The sequence below is a fragment of the Symphalangus syndactylus genome, chromosome 14, assembly GCF_028878055.3.
Source record: "Symphalangus syndactylus isolate Jambi chromosome 14, NHGRI_mSymSyn1-v2.1_pri, whole genome shotgun sequence".
Lineage (NCBI taxonomy): Eukaryota > Metazoa > Chordata > Mammalia > Primates > Hylobatidae > Symphalangus > Symphalangus syndactylus.
Window position 1 is genome coordinate 24,265,656 of NC_072436.2, and position 23,190 is coordinate 24,288,845.

Here is a 23,190-nt window from a genome sequence, read left to right on the forward strand (position 1 = left end):
TGGTGCATCATTCAAACTTAGCAAATGCAAAAGAGAGCAGCCCTGCCTTTCTAATTTTAAGACCTGCTATATGAACTCCCCTTCTTTTTCAAGCCTCCTTGGTCTTTTGTGATTAATTTTAGTTACTGGAGAACAACCTGTTTAAGAACAAATGAGTCATAATACAAGCTTAATATCTAGAAACCTAAAATCACCCACCTCCACAGAGAAGATCATTTTTGAGTATGAAATTCTTATGTTTTAAACATTGATATCCCATGCTCATTCTACAAAGCTTCCTGCCTTGAAAAAGGGATGAGGAGGAACAGGCTTGGGACTGGAAAGTGCAGAAAGCTAGCAATAGGCGTATTGCTTTCCTAAAGGCATTCATTACAGGCATGTTTTATGACACGAAAAAAAATGCCTCACCTATTGTAAAGCAGTTATAATCTGCGTGTTATATTATTTGGGTGGCGGGGGCGGGGGGAGCAGATCACTTGAGTACCAGAGTTCAAGACCAGCCTGGGCAACAAGGCAAAATCCCGTCTCTACAAAAAACACGAAAATTAGCCGGGCATGGTGGTGCATGCCTGTAGTTCCAGCTACTAGGGAAGCTGAAGTAGGAGAATTACCTGAGCCCAGGGAGGTTGATGCTGCAGTGAGCCATGATTGGGCCACTGCACTCCAGCCTCGGCGACAGAGTGAGAACCCAACTCAAAAAAATAATAATAAAATTAGTAAAATACATACTTTCCTACAGCAATCTCATAACAATTTCTCATGAACAAGAATAGTAAATTCTAAGATTTCTGAAGACAGTCTCTATCCTGGCAAAGGCAGGCTATGTAAAGGCAGGAATATACCCAGAAAGGCAGTGATCAAACGGGAAAGAAATCAAAGGCTATTGACTCCTTAAGGTCTTAGCTCTCTCCATTCCTCCCTTTTGAATTGCAATTGGTTATAAACCTCTCTACACGATAAGCCATCACTTCAAGGACGATCACCCTAAAATACGCAGGTCACAAAACAAGTTTTGCCTTTCAATAGGCAGTTTTTTCTATCAACATTTAACCAAAAAATGCTCATGAGGTTAAGAGATTCTGGTCACACAGCAGGCACAGTTCAGTGGGCATCTTTCATAATTTTGTTAGGCTCAAACTTCAAGCACTGAAGAGTCCCTCAACACAAAAAACCTTTTCCCCCGAAAACAAAATTATCTTTCTAAAGATGGTAACTTGCAATCAGGAAGTGGCTGGTATTGATTCTGAGAGAATCCCAGGAAACATTTCACAGATATTCCACTCCTAGGAGTGTCCAAGGGAGAGAATGCAGTCATGGGTTCTTAGTTTCTGTTTCTTGTTGGGCCAGTAAAGCCCCTTCCTCATCCCTCTTTTCTGCTTATCACTAGAGACAGAAATTTAAAAACCATGGCTTCAGGTTGCTAAAAGTCTCAAACAAAACAAAACAGAACCACCACGACAACAAAATAAGGTGGGTTGGACAAGCTTGACTCGAGCCTACGAAATTATTTTCATTTTCTTTAGGAAATCAAAGACTTCATTTTTTTTCCATTCATTCGCTCTTTCAACAAACATTAATGATCACCTACTATAAGTCAGAGATCGTACTAGGCATTGGGGATACAGAGACGAGTAAGATTTACAGGAAAGAATTATAATATAACCCAAACAAGTCTGCCTGTGGCAAATGGTTACACTAACGGCCCCAGTGACTCATACCCCCAGGTTCCACACCCTTCTGTGATAGTTAATTTTATGTGCCAACTTGACTGGGCCCCGGGTGCCCAGACATTTGGTCATATGTTATTCTGGGTGTTTATACAATGGTGTTTTTGTATGATACTAACATTTAGATCGGGAGGTTCAGCAAAGCAGACTGTCCTTCCTAGTGCAGGTGGATCTCATCCAATCTGTTGAAGGCCTGAATGGAACAAAAAGGCTGCCTCTCCTCCAAGTAAGAGAGGATTCTTCTTGCCTGAAGGCCTTGAGATTTGGTCACCAGCTTTTTCTTGCTCTTGGACTCAATATAAAACATCAGCTCTTACTTAAGAGCTGATGTCTTAAGCTTGCCTGCCTTTGAACTTGGACTGGAACTTACATCATCAGCTGTCCTGGCTCCCGGACCTTCAGAATCAGACTGGTACTATCCTACTGGCTCTCCTGGGTCTCCAACTTGCCAGCTCACCCTGCAAATCCTGGGACTTGCCGGCCTCCATAATTGCATTGAGTCAACATCTTATATCAAATCTCTTTACTTACACACACACACACACACACACACACACACACACACACACACTCCTTTTCTCTGGAGAACCCTGATTCATAAACCTTCACAGTGACTCTGGGCTTTGGCCAATGAAACACTGGGAAACACAGCGCCAGGGGAAGCCTGTTAAGTGTGTGTACACTGAGGTGTTCCTTCTTCGAAAACTGCCACTCCCTTGTAAAAAACCTGCACTACCCTCCCAAGCTAATGTGGGGCAGACCTTAGGACACCCTAGCCAGCAGCCACAGCTAACAGCCAGTGAGGCTGCTGTGAGTGACTCTGTACCAACCTTGGAAAATGATAAGCAAGAGAGTGCATAATCACATTAAAAAAAAAAAAAAAAACTGGAGTACCACAGGGTGGCAATATGAAAGACAGTTCATAGAGGAGAAACAGTCCAGAGTCAGTAAGACCAACTCACAGCACACAGCAAAACCTTCACAAAGACGGTGGCTATGGAGATGGAGAGGAAAGAGAGTTGAAAGCAGAACTCGTAGCACTTGGAAACCTATTAGGTGCGTGAGACAAAAAAAAAGGTGGAGACAACCAAGAAAATCCCGAGGCTTCTGGCTTGGGATCCTGTGTGCAGAGGACAGCTGGGTGTTACACCATGATCAACCAGGGTGACGTAAGCATTGCCTTACAGGGCGGAAGAGATGCACGGAGAACAGGCAAGAGTGCTGGAAGGCTGAGGACAGTGACGTAAGTGGGTGGCATGACATCCCGAACATGAGGAGCAGAGCGCTCTTTCCACACAAAGATGGTTACTGGGAAACCTTCACCCAGTCAGGACCACGGCAATGCCCAACGGCAATGTTATCTTCATGGCCATGACATTCTTCTTAGAACCTGACTTTTCCCCTTGGTTTATCATTCTCAAAACAAATATGTTTTGGAATATGCTAGATTATAAGAATAAATAGAACAGGCTGAATTACTAACAAAATAATTAGAATGGACCTTCCCACTGTCCATGTGACTCTTGCTAGTACAAGCCTCTACGTTTGAGGGTGCTGGATCCCAGCTTCCGGTACAACATAATAGAAGCGACTGTAGGGGGCGGGGGTGCTCCCCACTTGCTGTTTCTCTCTTAGCCACCATCAGAGGCTGAAACAGTGAGTGGGTTCATTTGATTGTTATGATTGGTTCTGGCCCATGATCCATTTGTAAATAAATAAAACAGCACAGTTATAATGACAGCTAGAATATCCACAGTAAACCTTCCTTCTTTTCTTAGATCCTGGGAAATCTACTTCTCTGTCCACAGACCCTTCCTAAATCTCCTGCTGGAAATGTATTAAGCATCAAAAACAGAAAACAAAGCCAAGGTGAAGAAGGTACCAGCTAATTGAAAGGGACTCAGCTTAGAAGTTTAGAAGTTCAGCTTCTAAAAAACATGACTCATCAGAATCCAGGAATGAGTCCAGCATGAGCCAAAAAGCTCTCTGGGCTGGCTTTCAGCTGAGGGTGTAGACACTTGAAATGGATCTTTCCAGAAACCCAATGTCCTGAAAAGTCCCACTCTGCACCCTCTTCGGAAGGACCTAAACCAAGTCTCCAAACTGCTGCCAGCTCCCACCTGGTCCCATCAGCCCCACATGCTTCTGTCTTTACTAGTTCACATTGCTGATCTGTCTTGTCAATGTTTTTACTGTTAATGTCTCAGGATTGTATGATTCCAAATTTCTTTTACCATTTTAAGATTTCTCATAGTCACAATGACTCCAGACTCCACCCACAAAAACAGAGCCTTCACTGACAGAAAACCTGCCCCTAAGTTAGCTTTGCTGTTCAGTCACATGGTACCGTGGAAAAAGAACAGGTTTGGAAGTTGAGAGGTCCAGTTCAAAGCTTAGTGCTCCACTTAGTACTGCACTCAGGAGAATCACTTAACTACCCCAAGCTTCAATTTGCACACCTGTACAATGGGAACAATGATGCATACCTAGTGTGTTTATGTATGTTATCCACCGAAGTGACTATTTGAATAGTAGTATTTATTCATATACATGACTTCCCACTAAGGATAAGTTGTTTGAAGACAAGAACCGTGTTTTTTAACCTTTGCCTCCCATAATACCTCACACACAATAAATGCTCAAGAAACATTTAATGATTACATACAATGAATAAATGCACCAGACACATAAGAGACGCTAAATACATGGTGAGAGAGTATCACAAAGATGTCACATCTTGTGCCGTGGATCTTCCAACTCTGGGCTTCTGAGAATTTGCACTCCTACAGCAGGCTCTCCAGACACCATTTCCAACAACAGTTCTCAGGGACAGGCAATTTGGCTGTTTGTACATCATGAAATGTCTAGTATTACTGAGTCACTTGGATTGATCAGAAAAATACAAGGAATCCATCATACCAATTGTTGATCCCAACCAGTCAAAAGCTATTGCCTCACCCACTACTTCTTAAACTAAATTCCAAATAGTGAAGACTACACTTTGAAACAGTTACTGGGAAAAACAGAAAAGCCCATCAGGTGTGTTCCCCCACACCGCCAGCATCAGCCGTAATAATGACGCTGATGAGACGGCTACTCTTGGGTATTAGGGGAGTTCAGTAAAAGTCTCACGCATAGCTGGAAATATTCAAGTAATTCAAGACCCGATAAATACAACTGGTGATCAAATTAGGTTATCAGACCTTCACCGACTCATTCTCTTTGGTTCAACGAAGATTTTTTGAGTATCTAATTTGTGCCGGGCCCTGTATCAGGCACTCAGTTTTCAAAGAGGAAACACACAGGACCCTCTCACAAAGAATTCACTGTGTAAACATGATCATTAAGTAATATGACCATTTTTTTTTTTCAATTTAAGAAATACAGTCTCGCTACGTTGCCTAGGCCAGATCTTGAGTAAATAATTTTTTTTTTTTTCGACAGAGTCTCACTCTGTCGCCCAGACTGGAATGCAATGGCGTGATCTTGGCTCACTGCAACCTCCGCCTCCCGGGTTTGAGCAATTCTCCTGCCTCAGCCTCCCAAGTAACTGGGAGAACAGACACGCACCACCACGCCCGGCTAAATTTTGTACTTTTAGTAGAGATGGAGTTTCACCATGTTGGCCAGGCTGGTCTCAAACTCCTGACCTTAGGTGATCCACCTGCCTTGACCTCCCAAAGTGCTGGGATTACAGGCGTGAGCCACCACACCTAGCCTCCGAGTAAATAATTTTTTAAAAACCAAACATGCCCCAGGTGAAGCTGCTCATGCCTGTCTCCCCAGCTACTCAGGAGGCTGAGGCAGGAGGATCACTTGAGTCCAGGAGTTCAAGTCCAGCCTGGGCAACATAGCAAGTCTCATCTCTAAAATTCAAAATAAGTAAGTAAATAAATAAATAACCATATTAACTAAAAGTGCCCCAGAGACATTATACAATGATGCAAACACACTCTCTATGGTTAATACACAAAGGTCTGTTCCCAGACTTGATGTCAGAGGCCTTTTATAAGTTTCACAACAAAATCACTCAATTTATCATCTCACCTCCTTTTTTGACCAAAAACAATTCTACCCACCTCAAAGGGCTCCCTCATTCTGACTGGGTTCCCCTGGCCTTTTGTCTGCCTCCCCAAATAATCTCACCACCCTCTCAGAGGCTGACAACTCGGCAAGGGTAAAGATTTTGAAAAGGATGTACTACTGGCTGTCCAGGCCATTCAAAAGTGGAGTTCCAAAGATGGGAGGTAGGAACTACAACCTAGGGATTAAGCTGAAAAGCCCCTAGGGTGACTCCCTTGAAAACATGCCTTCCAAAGATTGGTGAAAATGGGAGCATTTTCTTTGTAATTACATCGTGCATTTTTTCCCAGCTAATCAGGTGCAGACCACTGGGCAAATACTCATCCCTCCCTCTTCCCTGTGGCCAGAGGTTGGTGGGTCAAGAGAATGGCCATGCCACCCACTCCCCCACTGTCTCCTTTTGCTCATCAGAACTACAGATGAGGATAGAAGTCTTAAGGCTATTTTTAACTCCCAGCTAAATTAATTTGGTCCAAGTGCAGCAGGAGTCCCTTCCCTTGTAGGAAATACTTCTGTTACTGTGAATCTGGTACATAAAATAATCCACCCACTAAAGAGCAGAATTAGCACTGGAGTTTTTTTGTTGGGTTTGTTTCCCCGAAATAACTTCTTTTTAAGGTTTCCTGTGGCATCACAGCAAGTGAAGAAGGGTACCTGCGGGCAAGTGCTGAGGGTGGTTTCAGAAATGGACTCGGGCTTCCTCAGAGGCTCATGGGAGGGGGTGTCCTGACAGGACATGCAGAACATTACAGGCTTCCCTCCATGCACTCTTATGACAGGTACACTGGCAAATATGTCACCTGAGCATAGGCACTGCTGGATGGCAGCATTAGGCAAGAGATGTAACTCCCATGGGCCAACATGAGCAACAGGAAAACACTGACGGACTTATTTTTAAAGGAAAATGATGAAAAGAATTGAAATACATCTTGAAATGTCACCATCTTCATGAATCTCTTCCTGCATTCTCCCATTAGATGCAGGCTGGCTCTCTCCCTGCTAAACTCAGCAGCATTTTATTTCTTCCCCACTTATGGCACCTACCCTGTGCAATCTTTTTTTTTTTTTCTTTTTCTTTTTTGAGACACAGTTTCACTCTTGTTGCCCAGGCTGGAGTGCAATGGTGCAATCTTGGCTCACTGCAACCTCTGCCTCCCAGGTTCAGGCAATTCTCCTGCCTCAGTCTCCCAAGCAGCTGGGATTACAGATATGTGCCACCACGCCCGGCTAATTTTGTATTTTTAGTAGAGATGGGGTTTCACCATGTTGGTCAGCCTGGCTAGTCTCGAGCTCCTGACCTCAGGTGATCCACCTTCCTCGGCCTCCAAAAGTGCTACAGGCGTGAGCCACTGCTCCTGGCCTACCCTGTGCAATCTTATAGTACAACTCTTTGCCTGATTGGCTTATCCTTGCTTTTAGAGGATAATCCCTGCACTGGGAGGCCAGGAACTCTCATTACCTTTATAACCTTCATAGTACAGGGCTGTCAATCAATGTTTGATAACAGAGGGACTATAATGAAACTTGGGGCTGAAGGCAACTTTAAAGATCACTAAATTCGACCTCCATATCTATACATAAGGAAACAAAGGTCTAGAAAGGGCTTCAGTAATATGGCCCAGCAGGACTCCCAATTTCCACTCCAGGACTCTCTGCACTATATACTCTGCTGAATTTTAAATGCAACTTTTTAGCTCCTGTACCTCATACAAATCTAACTTTACTGTGTCAGTTCAGGAATATAAAAATGGTTTGGAGGTAGAACTGGCTTTGCTCACAACATCATCTTTTTCTAAATTAAATGTTTAAAAGTACACTTCGAAAAAAACCAGAAGATTCACTGTTAAATTTATTTCTAGGTTTATTTTAAATGCTTTAAATTTTATTATAAATGAATCTTTGAAATGCTGAATTTTCAACATTTCAGCAGCCTTTTTTATTTGACCAGTTTCTAAGACACTGAAAAGGACTGGAGAAAGAGAGAATTCTCAAGATTGTAGTAAAGAAAAGAAAGCAATTTTGCTTTCTAGACATATAGTCCTCCAAGGAGTCCAGTCTCACAGGGGATATCACTTTTGGTTTGTAGCAATTTGTGCAATAGGTTCTGTTTTTAGCTTTAAGTGTTTACAGTCAGTGCTTTCAGCGTCTTCAAACAGATCAGTTTTACGATCTTCACTGACTTGAAGGTGTACCCAGGTCTGAAGCAAGCCTCTCTATCTTTTAACAAGTTAATTAATGTATTCATTTGGTCCCCTTCCAAACATTCTGGCAGGTTTCAGCGAACCTGTGACGTCACCGGTATACATGTTGGTTGTCTGCCAGGTGAGGTACAGCAATAACCTGCGAGGTCACCTGAATTCTGTCCAACGGGACAGTTCAAACATAAAACATGCAAAATACTGTGGGAAAAGTTTCTCCCCAGAGAAGCCAGGGTCACTGGTAAAAATGCACGGGACAAATAAAAACATAATGGCTCAACAAAAATGCGGGGAAAGCTTACTACCTCCAGACGCTTGAAGCCTTTTAATGAATCCCTCTCCCACTCTCTCCCACTACCACCCCTTACTTTCTCAAATGTCCACATATCCAATACACAGAGTAAACACTCTAAAGATTATGTGTAAACAGTTGCTTAGCATGTGTGTTATTTTATGGATGACACATAAGAACAGCTTCTCTCCCTACAACTTTTGATGAGAAAGCTGGGGGGCACGCCGGGTGTGGTGGCTCATGCCTGTAATACCAGCACTTTGGGAGGCCAAGGCGGGCGGATCACAAGGTCTGGAGATCGAGACCATCCTGGCTGACATGGTGAAACCCCGTCTCTACTAAAAATACAAAAAAAAATTAGCCAGGCCTGGTGGAGTGCAACTGTAATCCCAGCTACTTGGGAGGCTGAGGCAAGAGAATGGCGTGAACCCGGGAGGCGCAGCTTGCAGTGAGCCGAGATCGCGCCACTGCACTCCAGCCTGGGTGACAGAGCGAGACTCCGTCTCAAAAAAAAAAAGCTGGAGGGCAGGGGAAGTTGTACATTGTGGCCCAAAGGGCAGGACTGAGCTTGGTATGATTCTCTCAAAGTGCTGCTTTGTAGCTTTCTCACTTAAGACACAGAGAAAACGAATTTTAAAAAGGGCCAGGCACAGTGGCTCATGCCTGTAATCCCAGCACGTTGGGAGGCCTAGGTGAGTGGATCACCTAAGGTCAGGAGTTCGAGACCAGCCTGACCAATATGGTGAAACTCCATCTCTACTAAAAATACAAAAATTAGCCGAGTGTGGTGGTGCATACCTGTAGTCCCAGCTACTTAGGAGACTGAGAAAAGAGAATCACTTGAATCCAGGAGGTAGAGGCTGCAGTGAGCCAAGATCGCGCCACTGCACTCCAGCCTGGGAAACAGAGTGAGACTCCATCTCAAGAAAAAAAAAAAAAAGAATTTTAAAAAGGACTGAATGGGCTAATAAACATACACACACAAATACATATCCATACATCCATGCACAGATGCATAAGGGGAAGCTCCCAGACCCCGTTTGTCCTCTTCGTAGCAGGGTGGGCTTCATGAACAGACATAATCGAAAATGAATAGAAACTCTTCTAAGAACAGGGAGCTCCGCATTGATCAAGAAGATGCTGGTGAGCTAAGGTTTTAAGAAGTGAGAGGAAGAAGTCTGGAAAGAGCCAGCCCTGCAGACCCCACACCACTAGCCCTTCCTGAATCTGCCCTGCCCCATCATGGCCAGAGCAGGGAAGAGAAGCCCACGGAGGCAGGCGATCGATGGCAGCCAAAGAAGCATGGGCACTTGTTGCCCTTCAGCAGAGCAAAGCCACGCTCACTACTCCCACTGCCCCAAACACCACGGCCCTACTCTCCTTCTACCTGCCCTTGTCCAAGTCTGCATCTTAATTTGGTGGAGAAGGGGTAAAAGCTATTTCTAAACACAGAGCACTTTTGTCTTATTTTATGTTGCCTGATGAAACCTCGGATGTGGGAATGGGGTACTGGGCAGAGCCCCAAGCTGCATTCTGGGGCCACACACCTGGAAACATACATCCTGCACCAACTCAAAGTGCCTTCCCAACACCAGGTAAGAAGAGAGCTGCTCGTTCCATGAGCCACATACTGCAGCGTCCAAGCCTGAGACCCAGCTGCAAACACAGGCAGCGCCAGGGAATGAGCTCACCGCTAACGCTGGTTCTTTTAAGTCTTCTGCTTTCATTCCTTCACTACTCAGCGTGTATGGGGACGGACTTAAAGTCTAGGAATTGCTCAGCTTTTTGCTCTAGATTTGCTGGTACAGAATGCCATCTCATCCAGAAGGGGCAGAGGATCCTTGAGAAATTGGCCTGAGGATCTCCAGGGAGGGTCTTCTGTGAACCCAGGAGCCTTTTCTCTGCCAAGATTCCCTGCACTAATGCACACTCTCAACTACAACTGCTCCTTGAGTCTTGAAGAGCATCTCTGTTCAAAAGAACTTTGTAATGTCTTCCCATCTGGCTACTGTAACCTGGGTATTGCTATTTTATTTCTCAGTACTTTTCCCATCCTTTCGTCTTGAAGATGGCAGAGCAGGTACAATATTTGAGGATTTCACAAGGATTGTACCTGCTTTTTCCCCGTCTGTGAATGTGTTAGAGTCTGCCAAGCTCAATTAAGGTACTATTAAGCAGCACATGAACAGGACATCTTAACCATTCTCCATGGTATGAAAAAAAAAATTCTAATTTAAAATTTTTGAATTTTTCAGGGGAAAAATGCTTAGGGCAATTTTTTTCTCTTAAATTCTGAAACCTCCCATTCTTTTCACTGGTCTTTCTCATTGAGCCTGCTAGCAGGCATTTTTTATTGGATCGACTTCTAAGACACTGAAAAGGACAGGAGAATAAGATAATTCTCAAGATGGTAAAATAAGCCTGCTAGTTTTCCAAACACCTGACCAGAATTTTCAACAAATGCACCAAGGAATAGCTGTCAATGTGCTCCACTGGCAGCACAATCCAGTCAAGCCACCAACATCTCGTTTCTCTTCATAGCCAATTGCCTTGAAAGAATCAACCACAAGCCCACTGGATACTCAACAGATAACATATGACAGTACCCCAGATCATTTTTGCCTTAGTTGTCTCCTCATCAACAAAATAAGGTTAACCCAGATAAATCTTTAACACCTCTTCTGGCTCAATACTTCTGGGATTTGCAGAAAAATGGTATTCAGAAAAGAATAAAATAAGAAAATTCTAGCATCTCAGCTCAGTTCTACCTCCCAATGCCTTCATGATTTTCCAACTATCTCCCTGGTGCAGGACAGTTTGGCCACCTTGTACCTTCATAAGACTTGCTTGCAGATTTGCACAGTAAGTAAATCATCCTGTGTAGAGCCAGTCAACACTTCTCAGGCCTTGGCTGCAGAAAGCCCTAGTCATAGGTCTCTTGCTCCAAAGACCAAAAATCAAATTTTCTCCTTTCTTTTCCAAGATCAAGATGCCAGCAGATTCTGTATCTGGCACCAGCTAGGCTCTGCTTCCTGGATGGTGCTTTTGCTGTGTATACACATGACAGAAGGGCTAAAAGGGGAAATGGCGGTAACAGCTCCCTTGTACCTCTCTTATAAGGGAGCTGGTCCCATTCAAGAAGGCTCTACCTCATGGCTGAATCACCTCCTAAAGGGCCCACCTCTTAATACAATCACATTGGCAGTTAAGTTTCAGCATATGAATTTTTGGGGACATGGACCATTAGTAGACACATTGAACATGAGATGTCTGACACTGAGAGTCAGTTGAGTATGGATGCAGGTGTGAATGCATGATCTTTTGGGTGAATGCATGATCTTTTGTGAACCAGGCAGGCAGGACTGCACTGAATATCTAATATATCTCTTTCTCTTTCACATTAAAAAAATTCATCTAATCATCATCACTTTCAAGGATATTTTAAGTGTAAGACTCAGCATCTATAGAAAGTCAACACAAGATTAGGAGCAGGACATGGCTGGGCATCAGCTCACAGGTGTGTTTCCGTTATATTTCGCACCAAGCATATCTTTTCTAAAGCTTTTTACCTGGCTCCAGGCCCTAGGAGTAGGATGACCCCATAATGATCAGCCAAACAAGATAAAAAATCTGAGCATGAAAGGAGTTACCAAAAATAATTAATAGACATCAATTAATCCATGGTGGGCATAAACAAAGACTTTCCCATGTAAATAAGATTGTCCTTTACAAACTGTATGCTACCTACTTATAAGCAGTATCAACAACGTAGAGAATTCATAACAAACACAGAGATACGATCACAGTGTTGGCCTATAGCCCCTTTAGGAAATCGTTCAATCAGCATCACACTCCCCTGGTTTTCTTCCTACTTTTCTGGCTGCCCCTGCTTGGTTTCCCTACCCTGATCTTCCTCTCCCATGCAACATGTTGGAGTTCCTTAGAGCTCTCTCCTGGGACCTAATCCCTTCTCTCCCCACTCTATACCCTCTCCCTAGGCAAAATGATCCACATCCAAGGCCTTAAAAAAAAATCATAGGCATCTTTATCTTCAGGACATACCCCGCTTCTGACTGCCACACCTGCCTCCATACTCAACTGACTCCCAGTGTCAGACATCTCACACTGAAGGTGTCTGCTAATGGTCCATGTTCCCGAAGATTCATATGCTGAAACTTAACCGCAAATGTGATTGTATTAAGAGATGAGCCCTTTAGGAGGTGATTCAGCCATAAGGTGGAACCTTCCTGAATGGGATCAGCTCCCTTATAAAAGAGGTACAAGTGACCTGTTTACCCTTTTTTCTCCTTTTAGCCCTTCTGTCATGTGAGTACACAGCAAAAAGACACCATCCAGGAAGCAGAGCCCAGCTCACGCCAGATACAGAATCTGCTGGCACTTTGATCTCGGACTTCCCAGCCTCCAGAACTGTGAGTAAACATTTCCTATTAATTACAAAGTACCCAGTCTACAGTATTTTGTGTTAGCAACAGGAACAGACTATGACCAAAGTGAAACCCCTGATCTGCCCCATCTCACTCTCCCAAATACATGCTGTCCCTCCAGAGTCTCCATGGCTTTCATGTACCTCCATCCATTCATGTGTTCATGCCAGAAGCCAGGGAGTTATTTTCAACATCTCCATCTCCCTGATCCAACAATGACCAAGAACTGCAGATTTGGCTCCTAAACGTATCTTGAATGAGTTAACTCTGTCCATCCCATTGCGTCCGTCTACACCAAGTCCCCATCACATCGCCCAGAGGGGAAGTACCTCTACACAGTATTCTCCAGCCTTTGCTATTTCCCCATCTCCACCAGTACACCAAGCACACTTCCTGCCCAATTCATTTCTCACAAGGCAACCAGAGTAACCTTTTTAAGATGCAAATCGGACCTCATCATTTTTAGGTTAAAACCTTTCCGGGGCCCCCGGTGCTCCTAAGACTGTGCCCAAAATCCTTCCCAGACACCCAACTCCCAGCTTTCTGTTTGTTATTGATTAAACTCCTTCCCATATCTTGGCGTTCTCACTTGCTCTTCCCTTTGTCCGAAATAGCCTTTTCCAGGGCCCCATACAGCCCAGCATGCATATGTGCACACATGCGCATGCGCACGCACACACACACCCTTCCTTTTGTCTGCCTATCTCCTACCCATTCGTCAAGCTCAGTTTAAATGCAATAGGTCCCTTAGAGAAACCTGCTCAGTATACCTGTATCCTATTTTAATTAGTGATATTTCAATGTCTGCCTTCCCCCAGCAGAATGTCCAGGAGGGCAAGAAGCACATCTCTGTGCTTAGTGTTATACCCCAGGACTCAGCACAGACTTTGGCCCATTATGGGTTCTCAATAAAGAATACTTAACCAAAAGAATGAAAAAGTAGAAGGAGAAAAAAAAAAAGGAAGAGAAGGGGGTCAGACAAGCTACTCACATCTTGAAGCCTGCACATCCTCCCTCCCCATTCTTGATGGGGCAGAAATGGGAGGAGAGAGAAGAGAAGAGAGGAAAGAAAAATACAGCAAGATGAAGATGGGAATGATGAGCAAGGAAGTGAAAGGCTATGACATGAGGTTTTAGACAACTCCAAACAAGTGCAATGGGACTTGGCTTTTTGGAAAAGTTAGTACTTTACGTTCCAGCTATTTTTATCTCTAAAATGCCCCAAAGGAAGACAATATTCCAGAATATGCCAGAAGAGAAGTATGGAAAGTGGCGGGGGCGAGGGGGAGGGTGGGGGAATGACACTAACTAGTTTTGTTTGTATCCAAGCAAGTCACTCAACATTCATGGACTTGGGCTTCCTTGTCCATGAAGTTATAAAACAAGATGACGCCTGAGCTTCCTCTGGCTCCCTTGTCCTGTGAGCCTTTGTGGAACCCATGGTGGCTCAGAGCCCACAACAGGCACTCCATCTTGCCTCCACGATCACCCTAACCCCATTGTGCATGTTCCTGTGCACTGAACACCAAACGGTAACTTCCTTCTTACTTGTGTTACAACAACGCAAATCGGAATCCCTCAGAGCACACTGCAAAAATGTCATCTTTCACAGAGGGAAGAATTTAGTATTGCCTGCACTGAGAAAGCCACTTTCAAATCAAAGTTTCCTGAAGGGAACAGGCATTAAAGATGGAAATCGCTTCAAGCACACAACTTGAGTGACTAAACTGATCAAGCAAAAGCAATTCAGAACAGCAATGTCTACTTTGCTAAGCCTGCCTGACAAATTTTTTTATTCAGTTAAACTATTACTTTTCATATAACAGCTGAAGTTTCTCTCCATGCAACATATTTTAGACATTGGTATTTTCCATGACTTCTTTGTGGATCCTTTTTTTTTTTTTTTTTTTGAGACGGAGTTTTGCTCTTGTTGCCTAGGTTGGAGTACCACGGTGGAATATCAGCTCACCGCGACCTCCGCCTCGTGGGTTCAAGCGATTTTCCTGCCTCGGCCTCCTGAGAAGCTAGGATTATAGGATGTGCCACCACGCCCAGCTAATTTTGTACTTTTAGTAGAGACAGGGTTTCTCCATGTTGGTCAGGCTGGTTTCAAACTCCCAACCTCAGGTGATCTACCCGCCTCGGTTTTCCAAAGTGCTTAGATTACAGGTATGAGCCACCGTGCCCAGCCTGTGGATCCCAGTTTTAAGTACACAAGAGATGCAACAGAGATCATCAGAATTGTATACAAAGAGATGAAATTATGTGTTCACACATGGGCAACTTCAGAGATCACTGTTCAGTGAAACAGATGCTAAATTATTTCAATCAGCAGCAGTATTTTTAATATACACCGAAAAGGCAGCAAGAATCCCCTGGAGTAAACCAGGAGCAGTTTGTTACACTGGCCCAAAGCAATGATGCTCCTATTGGTTTATTTCAGCTTAGAAGTAAACTGAAGGGTGGCAGGGCCGGGTGGCTCACACCTGTAATCCCAGCACTTTGGGAGCCCAAGACAGGTGGATCGCTTGAGGTCAGGAGTTCAAGAACAGACTGCCAACATGATGAAACCCCCTCTACTAAAAATACAAAAATTAGCTGTGTGTGGTGGTGCAAATCTATAGTGCCAGCTACTCAGGAGGCTGAGGCAGGAAAATCGCTTGAACCTGGAAGGCAGAGGTTGCAGTGAGCTGAGATCGTGCCACTGCACTCCAGCCTGGGCAACAGAGTGAGACTCCATCGAAGAGGATGGGAAGGGTGGGGAGGGGAGAGGAGGGGAGGAGAGCGGAGGGGAGGGAAACAAACTGAAGGGTGATAAATGTTCATTGTAAAATTTGTCAACAACTGCATTGTGTTTATGAAAGCTATTATGATAAATTTGGTGGATTTAGTCAATGCAGCTGCCCAAAGTGGAGCAGTACATACTACCAAGAAATTCTCCTCTGAGAATTTCTCTAAGACGTAGTCCAGAGCTCATATGGGCTATAAATCTGCTCATTAGTACAAGCCAACGCTCTATGAGAATTGAGTCTTCCCATTAACAGTAAGTGCCAAAACTAACAGTTGCACAGGCATTAAAAAAATTAAAGCTCAGAAATCCACATTGACATCAAATCATGATTTCCGGACTACTTACATCAGTGTCAGGTCCCTTATCCGCACCCGGACAAGAAAAAGTAACAAATTCATGGCACCTCTTGTGGACCACAAAACAGCAAACTGATAGAGAGAAAAGAAAACTAAAATTAGAATAGACATGATTTAACATACGAGCTTTATTTCCCAAACAGAGATACTTGCTGTTAGACGTCAATTTAATTTCACTACAGACGGAATCTTATAAACAGCAATCAGAAGGCATTTCATTCTAGAATCAGCAACACTTGGTATTGATTAGACTCATAGATAACAGAGTCCCAAAATGCCAGCACTGACAGGGCCACAAACTGTGACTCTTACTCTCTGAAGTTGAGGGAGAGGAGAATCAGATTGTAAGGCAGTTTCCCAAAGTAGAAACTGAGAAACAAAATTTAGAACATTTTGCACCATCCTAGCCGGGCACGGCAGTTCATGCCTGTAATCTGAGCACTTTGGGAGGCCGAGGCAGGTGGATCACTTGAGGTCAGGAGTTCAAGAGCAGCCTGGCCAACATGGTAAAACCCCATCTCTACTAAAAATACAGACACACAAAAAAATTAGCTGGCCATGGTGATGGGCGCCTGTAATCCCAGCTACTCAGGAGGTTGAGGCAGGATAATCGCTTGAACGCGGGAGGTGGAGTTTGCAGTGAGCCAAGATCCATGCCACTGCACTCCAGACTGGGCGACAAGAGTGAAACTCCATCTCAAAAAATAAAATAAAATAAAATACTTTGCACCTTCCTATAGCAACACACTAACACACACATATAAATGTATATAAACATTGTATTCCGTGGTTGAAATAAAATAGAAAGAAAATAACTGATTATAAATTGTGTGAGTATTCCTAAATGTGGGTTGGAGGACTTCCTCAGCAACTTAATAAACTCATTCGGACACAAATGCAATCTACAGAAAACAGACCTTTGAAATGAATCAAAACAATCTTAGGAAACACCTTAACACCTTCCTGTATCTGTCTTTTTGCTACAGATTCTGTCACCAGTTGGGAGAGTTACTGCAAATTCAGCAAAATCTACTACCCAGTAAATATTTTCAAAGCTTAACATGGTTTTGATAAATAGTCCTGAGGATGAATCAACAAAATAACTGTTATAGAAAGTAATCCCCTAAGAGGTATTTTTTTTTTTTTTTTGAGACCGGGTCTCACTTTGTCACCCAGGCTGGAGTGCAGTGGGGTGATCTTGGCTCACTGCAGCCTCAACCACCTGGGTTCAAGAAATCCTCCTGCCTCAGACTCCCAAGTAGCTGGGAATATAGGCAAGTGCCACCATACCCTGCTAATTTTTACATTTTTGTAGAGACAGGGTTTCACCATGTTGCCCAGGCTAGTCTGAAACTCCTAAGCTCAAGCAATCTGCCCGCCTTGGCTTCCCAAAGTGCTGGGATTACAGGCGTGAGCCACTGCACATGGCCCCCTGAAAGGTTTGTATTGATGGTAATAAGATAGAGGATGCAAAAAATAAATGACCTAGTCTCTCCTTGAAAGCTTGAAGTCTAGCTCCAAAAAGGCATCATCTACTACTCTTATCATTTGTTGAATAATAACATGTTAAAAAAACAGTATACCCTCAGGAATACTAGGTTAGTCCTAAGTCTTTACTGCATGCTGTGGTTTGATTTCATGTCAGCTCTGAAACCCATGTTGAAATTTGGTTGCCATAGTGGCAGTTTTGGGAGATGGGACCCTTGGGGGGTAACTCGGCCATGAGGGCTTTGCCCTCAGGGGTAGAATTAATGTCATTACAAAAAGGTGAGTAGAGCCCCCTTTTGTCTCTTTGCCCTTCTGCCTTCTGCCACATGAGGACAAGGTCTTCCTCCCCCTGGGAGCATGCAGTAAACAGGCCCTTGCTCAATGCTGGCACCTTGATCTTGGACTTCCCGGCCTCTAGAACTGTAAGAAAACAAATTTATGTTCTTTACAAATTACCTAGTCTCAGGTATTCTGTTATAGCAGCAAAAATGAACTAAGACACTGCACAAGGAAGGTTAGAGCTTCCCAAATGTGTGGCTCGTACGCTATTTTCTCCTCCCACCAATGATAATACAGTTCCCTGCACATATGGCAGTAGATATAGAAGACCAAAGAGGGTGAGTCATTTCCGTAGGTGGAAGAGGGTGGCAGGATGGCTCAGAGCTGAAATCCCAAGAGGAGCCCAGAGTACTGAGAGGGCTGTGAGTGGCCAGTAAGAAATTCAGAATAGCCTCGGAAATCACTGAAAGGTTCTGAATCAAGAGTAACACAGACAAAAACAACGCTTTAGAAGTGCAAATGGTGCTAATAGGAAGAATTTAATAGAATAGATTGAGGCCTATAATGCCTCGTTAGAAGCCTCTTGCATAGTCTAGGTATGAAAGTAATTGGCCATCATCATGCAGGCTGCTAAGAAATGGAAGTAACAGAGGCCAGGGAAATTACACAAGAACGATGAGACTTGCTGACTGACCACACAGCACCATTTACCGAGCATCCTATCACATGTCAGGCTGTTGCTGTTGTTGTACTGGGTCCCTTCACATGCATTAGCAAATTGAATCCTCCTAACAACGCTCCTTAATATGCTGCAATATCTATATTTTATGGATGGGAAAATGCTGCCCAGATCCCCCACATCTAGCATGCTGTACAACAGTACAGTGAATGCTTGTGAACGGGAGACAGGAAGGGAGGCAGGGAGGACAGACAGATGGATAGATGAATGAACCAACAAACAAAGGATGGTCTTTCCCAAGGTGAGTCACCATGTGATGGAACTGGGATTCATGCTAAGAGTTGCTGGACACCACGACCCCCTCTCCTTTCATCATGTCATATGCACTGGCAGGATTTCCAGAGCAGAAAGGGCACAGAGCTGATGCCAAGATTTTTTACATGGTCAACAGGAAAATGGGTACATGACAAAATAGACACACACACATACACACACAAATATACCCACATAGACATACACGTATACATATATATAAAACCCAGAGGATGAAGATACAATATATTAGGGAAATAGAATCATGGATAATTCTTTTTAAAGGGTTTTCTTTTAAGGTAATCATAATATAATGTGATTGTAAAAATACACATTTTAAAGGTACTCATGATACCATGTCACTGTAAAAATATACATTTTAAAAAAGAAAATGCAAGCCCGGCATTGAGCAGACAAAGAGCCAGATATCCAAACAGGAACCATCCACAGAAAGGTGACAAGTGGAGATCTCTTAAAGCAAGCATCCCTTTAGAGGGGGAGGTGCCCTGGGTGAGGGATCCTGCTAGCTGTGGAGCACGCTGGCCACACCTGTCTGCTCTGCACAGTCAGGGGCAGGAGGAGGTGAGTGTGAATAGAAGAAAACAGCCCTCTTGGCTGCCCAGGCAGCACAGAGACACTCAAAGGGCAGTGCTTAGCTCCTACAAGCCCTGAGAGAAGTGGCCTTTCTCCACTGTGTTTCTGCTAAAAGCATCTTGATTGCAAAACTCTCGAAGGATGGATAATAAAGCTGTGCTGTGATGGCACAAATTAATCTGATCTGCTCTCTCTCCCCAGGCACAGAGTCATCTTTCATCCCTAGAATTAGAAAGATAAATTACCAAAGGAAAAAGGTTACAGGGGCATTACTTCCTCATCATGGTTTATTACAGATGCAGTGTTTCGGTTGGAAAATAAGCATTCTTATTCCCTACTTAATCGTTCAAACACTTGGGCCTTTCATCTCTTTTAAAAAAAAACCATCTCCATATTCAGATGAACACTGTTAAGAAAACTCACACTTATCAAATCCCATGGAAGAATAGTTTGCTTTTTGTATCTGTTCTTTCTGTCTACGATTTACAGGTCAATGCAATTATGTATCTACAGCTGGAAGTATTTCTATTGTACACCTCAAAAAATCTCTTATGCCAAATTTTATCCTAAGAAGACCCAGGCCCTCATTATCCAGTACAATTTGCAGGGGCAGCAAAAACTTTACCTATCCCAAAATAATTTCCTCCCGACCTGCCTTAACTACCCCCTCGCCCACCTACCTTACATGAAAGATTCCCATTTGAAGGACTGGATTCACCCTATGAGAGGCAGACAGAAGGGCCATGTGTTTCCAGACAGCCACTCATAGACACGTTATCTGAGGGATAAAGAGCCCTCTAAGCCTACTTGAAGATTCGGAATTCAGAATGGATGATCTCCAAAGGAAGAAGAAACAGAATGTGCCCAATCCTGGGTGACTAAGGAGAAAAAGTGTAGATGCCCCCTCTCTTCCCCAACACCCCCACTTACCGTGAGGGGAGCAGGGAAGAGGAGCTTGGAGGTTGGCCGACGCTTGCTGCATGCAGCATGTGCCTGGGAAAGGCTGCCCCAGAAAACTGAGCAACAGCCAAAGGTTCCAAAAATCACAGATGGCTGGCCTTGATCTTTGGGTCCAAGTTCCAAACTAAATTGGGTAATGCATATTTTGTAAGATAATCTAATGAAGACATTTGAGAAGCCTTGCTAGTGTCTTTGAAAGAGGAAAAGACTGGCTCAATAAAACAAAAGGATGCATTAGGTTTACCTGGAGATGGACAACATAGGCTTTCCCCTGGCTAAAAATCAGGAGCTATTGCTTTTTGTCTTTTTTTAATTTGGGGCTCTAAAGGAATTCATCTCACCATGGTATATGAAGCAAAGGAAATTGGAGTAAAGAGGTAATAAGGTGGTACCTGTTACATAGCAAACCTTCAGCAAACATCTCCCTGACCTTGGTAGAAGGAAGGCAACTTAAAGACAGCAGCCACTCAGCTGGAAGGAAGTGGAGATGTGTCAAGGAAGATTCCACCTGATGATTGTCATGGGGGCCACTCTTGGCCCTTAAACAAGTCTTTGCTCAAGCAATCATAGGCTATCCAACAAAAACTCACTCAGAGATGGAGCCTTATCTTCAAAGACTTTAGGTCACCTCTGGTTATATAACCCAATGAGAAGTTTTAAAACAGGACGCTATCCTGCAGCTTCCAGTCACAAAGTAAATCTTCATTCAATTATTTTCTAAGCACAAAATCACTTTCCTCTAATCCTCTATGTGATATGCGTATGCTCCCCAGCAGTGATGGATGACACAGGAAATGAACAAATCACACTGAGCAAATGACATGGTGGGACAAAAAAATAATAAAGACCACCGACTTGGCCAAATAACAAATCTTGACATTAATTACCTGGCTTTAAAACTGAGAACACCCAATCTAGTGATCCATATTCCTTGCTAATCTTGCTTATGGAAGTAAACTAGATGGAACTTACGGAGAGTTTTCACCACTGGTCAAAAGTATATCTCAGAAACAGAACATGTAACAGTCACCTGTGTTTGGCTCAAGAATTCATACAGCCAGGAGTGGTGGGTCATGCCTGTAATCCCTGCATTTTGGGAGGCTGAGGTGGGCAGATCACTTGAGGTTAGGAGTTCGAGACCACCCTGGCCAATATGGCAAAACATGTCTCTACTAAAAATACAAAAATTAGCAAGGCGTGGTGGCTTGTGCCTGTAATCCCAGCTACTTGGGAGGCTGAGGCAGGAGAATTGCTTGAATCCGGGAGGCAGAGGTTGCTGTGAGCTGAGATGACACCACTGCACTCCAGTGCAGCCTGGGTGATGGAGCAAGACTCCATCTCAAAAAAACAACAACAAAAAAACAAGAGATCGAGATCATCCTGGCTAACATGGTGAAACCCCGTCTCAACTAAAAAATACAAAAAATTAGCCGGGCATGGTGGCGGGCGCCTGTAGTCCCAGCTAATCGGGAGGCTGAGGCAGGAGAATGGCGTGAACCCGGGAGGCAGAGCTTGCAGTGAGCCGAGATAGCACCACCGCACTCCAGCCTGGGCGACAGAGCGAGACTCCAGTCTAAACAACAACAACAAAAAGAATTCATAAAAATTGTGGGAAAAATTGAGGTGTATTTTGACGCTGCCATGTTGATGTGAACAGTGGTTCTCAATTGTGCTCATGAGCTTAAAGAGAACAAAAACCAGAAAAGGGTGTGCTGAAGGCAAACACTCTTGTGAGGGAAACAGCACTCCCTCTGATGCTGCTCCCCCATGAATTTGAATAATTTAGCAACAATGAGTCTTGGCCCATTAAGACACACACAGGGACCTCAGAGTACCTTGTTTCTGTGTCAAAAGTCATCACCCTATGGATGGATGAGCTGGGGCTCTCAACCCTGGACAATGTTTCCTAGAGTGATCTTGAACAAATGGTAAGTCCAGAGACTTCATTCATGAAAAGAGGTTTACAGAAAAAAAGAAAAGAATATGGCAAACTGATGCCACAGATACAGGAATCAGCTGCAGCACAGTGCTTCCAGTCAATCAAGGCAAATTCCTCCTCAAGCGTGCAACCAACACGAATCACACACACGTCAGCCATGGTTGCAAGCTGAGGGAAAATTCCAATTAAAAGTAATTCATCACCACTTCATACCCATTAGAATGGCTATTATTTAAAAAGGAAAAGAATGTGGCAGGGCATGGTGGCTCACACCTGTAATCCCAGCACTTTGGGAGGCCAAGATGGGCAGACCACTTGAGATCAGGAGTTCGAGACCAACTGGCCAACATGGTGAAATCCCGTGTCTACTAAAAATACAAAAAAGTAGCCGGGCGTGGTGGTGGGCACCTGTAATCCCAACTACTTGGGAGGCTGAGGCAGAAAAATTGCTTCAACCCGGGAGGCGGAGGTTGCAGTGAGCTGAGATCCTGCCATTGCACTCCAGTGTGGGTAGCAAGAGCAAAACTCCATCTCAAAAAAAAAAAAAAAAAAAAAAAAGAGTTCTGGAAATGGATGGTAGTGATGGTCGTCTAACACTGGGAATGTACTTAATGCCACTGACGTGTACATTTAAAATGGCTAAAAAGGTAAATCTTATACAAAACCTACTATAAAAATTTTTAACTTATCAACCCAGAACAATATTTATGAAATTATAAATAAGAGGAATAGGAAGAGGCAGTAAGAGCCTTGCTTATATAGACTTTTTATGATTACTTGTGTTCATAATTGAGTTCATTATGACATCAAGAAAGAGTATTTGGGCCAGGTGTGGTTGCTCACACCTGTAATCCAGCACTTTAGGAGGCCAAGACAGGCAGATCACTTGAGGTCAAGAGTTTGAGACCAGCCTGGCCAATATGGTGAAACCCTGTCTCTACTAAAATTACAAAAATTAGCTGGGTGTGGTGTTGCATGCCTGTAATCCCAGCTACTTGGGTGGCTGAGGCAGGAGGATGGCTTGAACTCAGGAGGATGGAGGTTGCA

General features: G+C 43.8%; 1 protein-coding gene across 3 annotated transcripts in view; it reads right to left on the reverse strand.

Moving 5' to 3' along the window:
• PRKCA (protein kinase C alpha) overlaps nucleotides 1–23,190 on the reverse strand; it is a 508,353-nt gene that overhangs the window by 297,053 nt on the left and 188,110 nt on the right. For all 3 annotated transcript variants that reach the window (XM_055243384.2, XM_055243385.2, XM_063617498.1), the window contains one exon: nucleotides 15,882–15,964. In XM_055243384.2, the coding sequence (XP_055099359.1) occupies nucleotides 15,882–15,964 (83 nt within the window). The remainder of the gene's footprint in view (nucleotides 1–15,881; nucleotides 15,965–23,190) is intronic.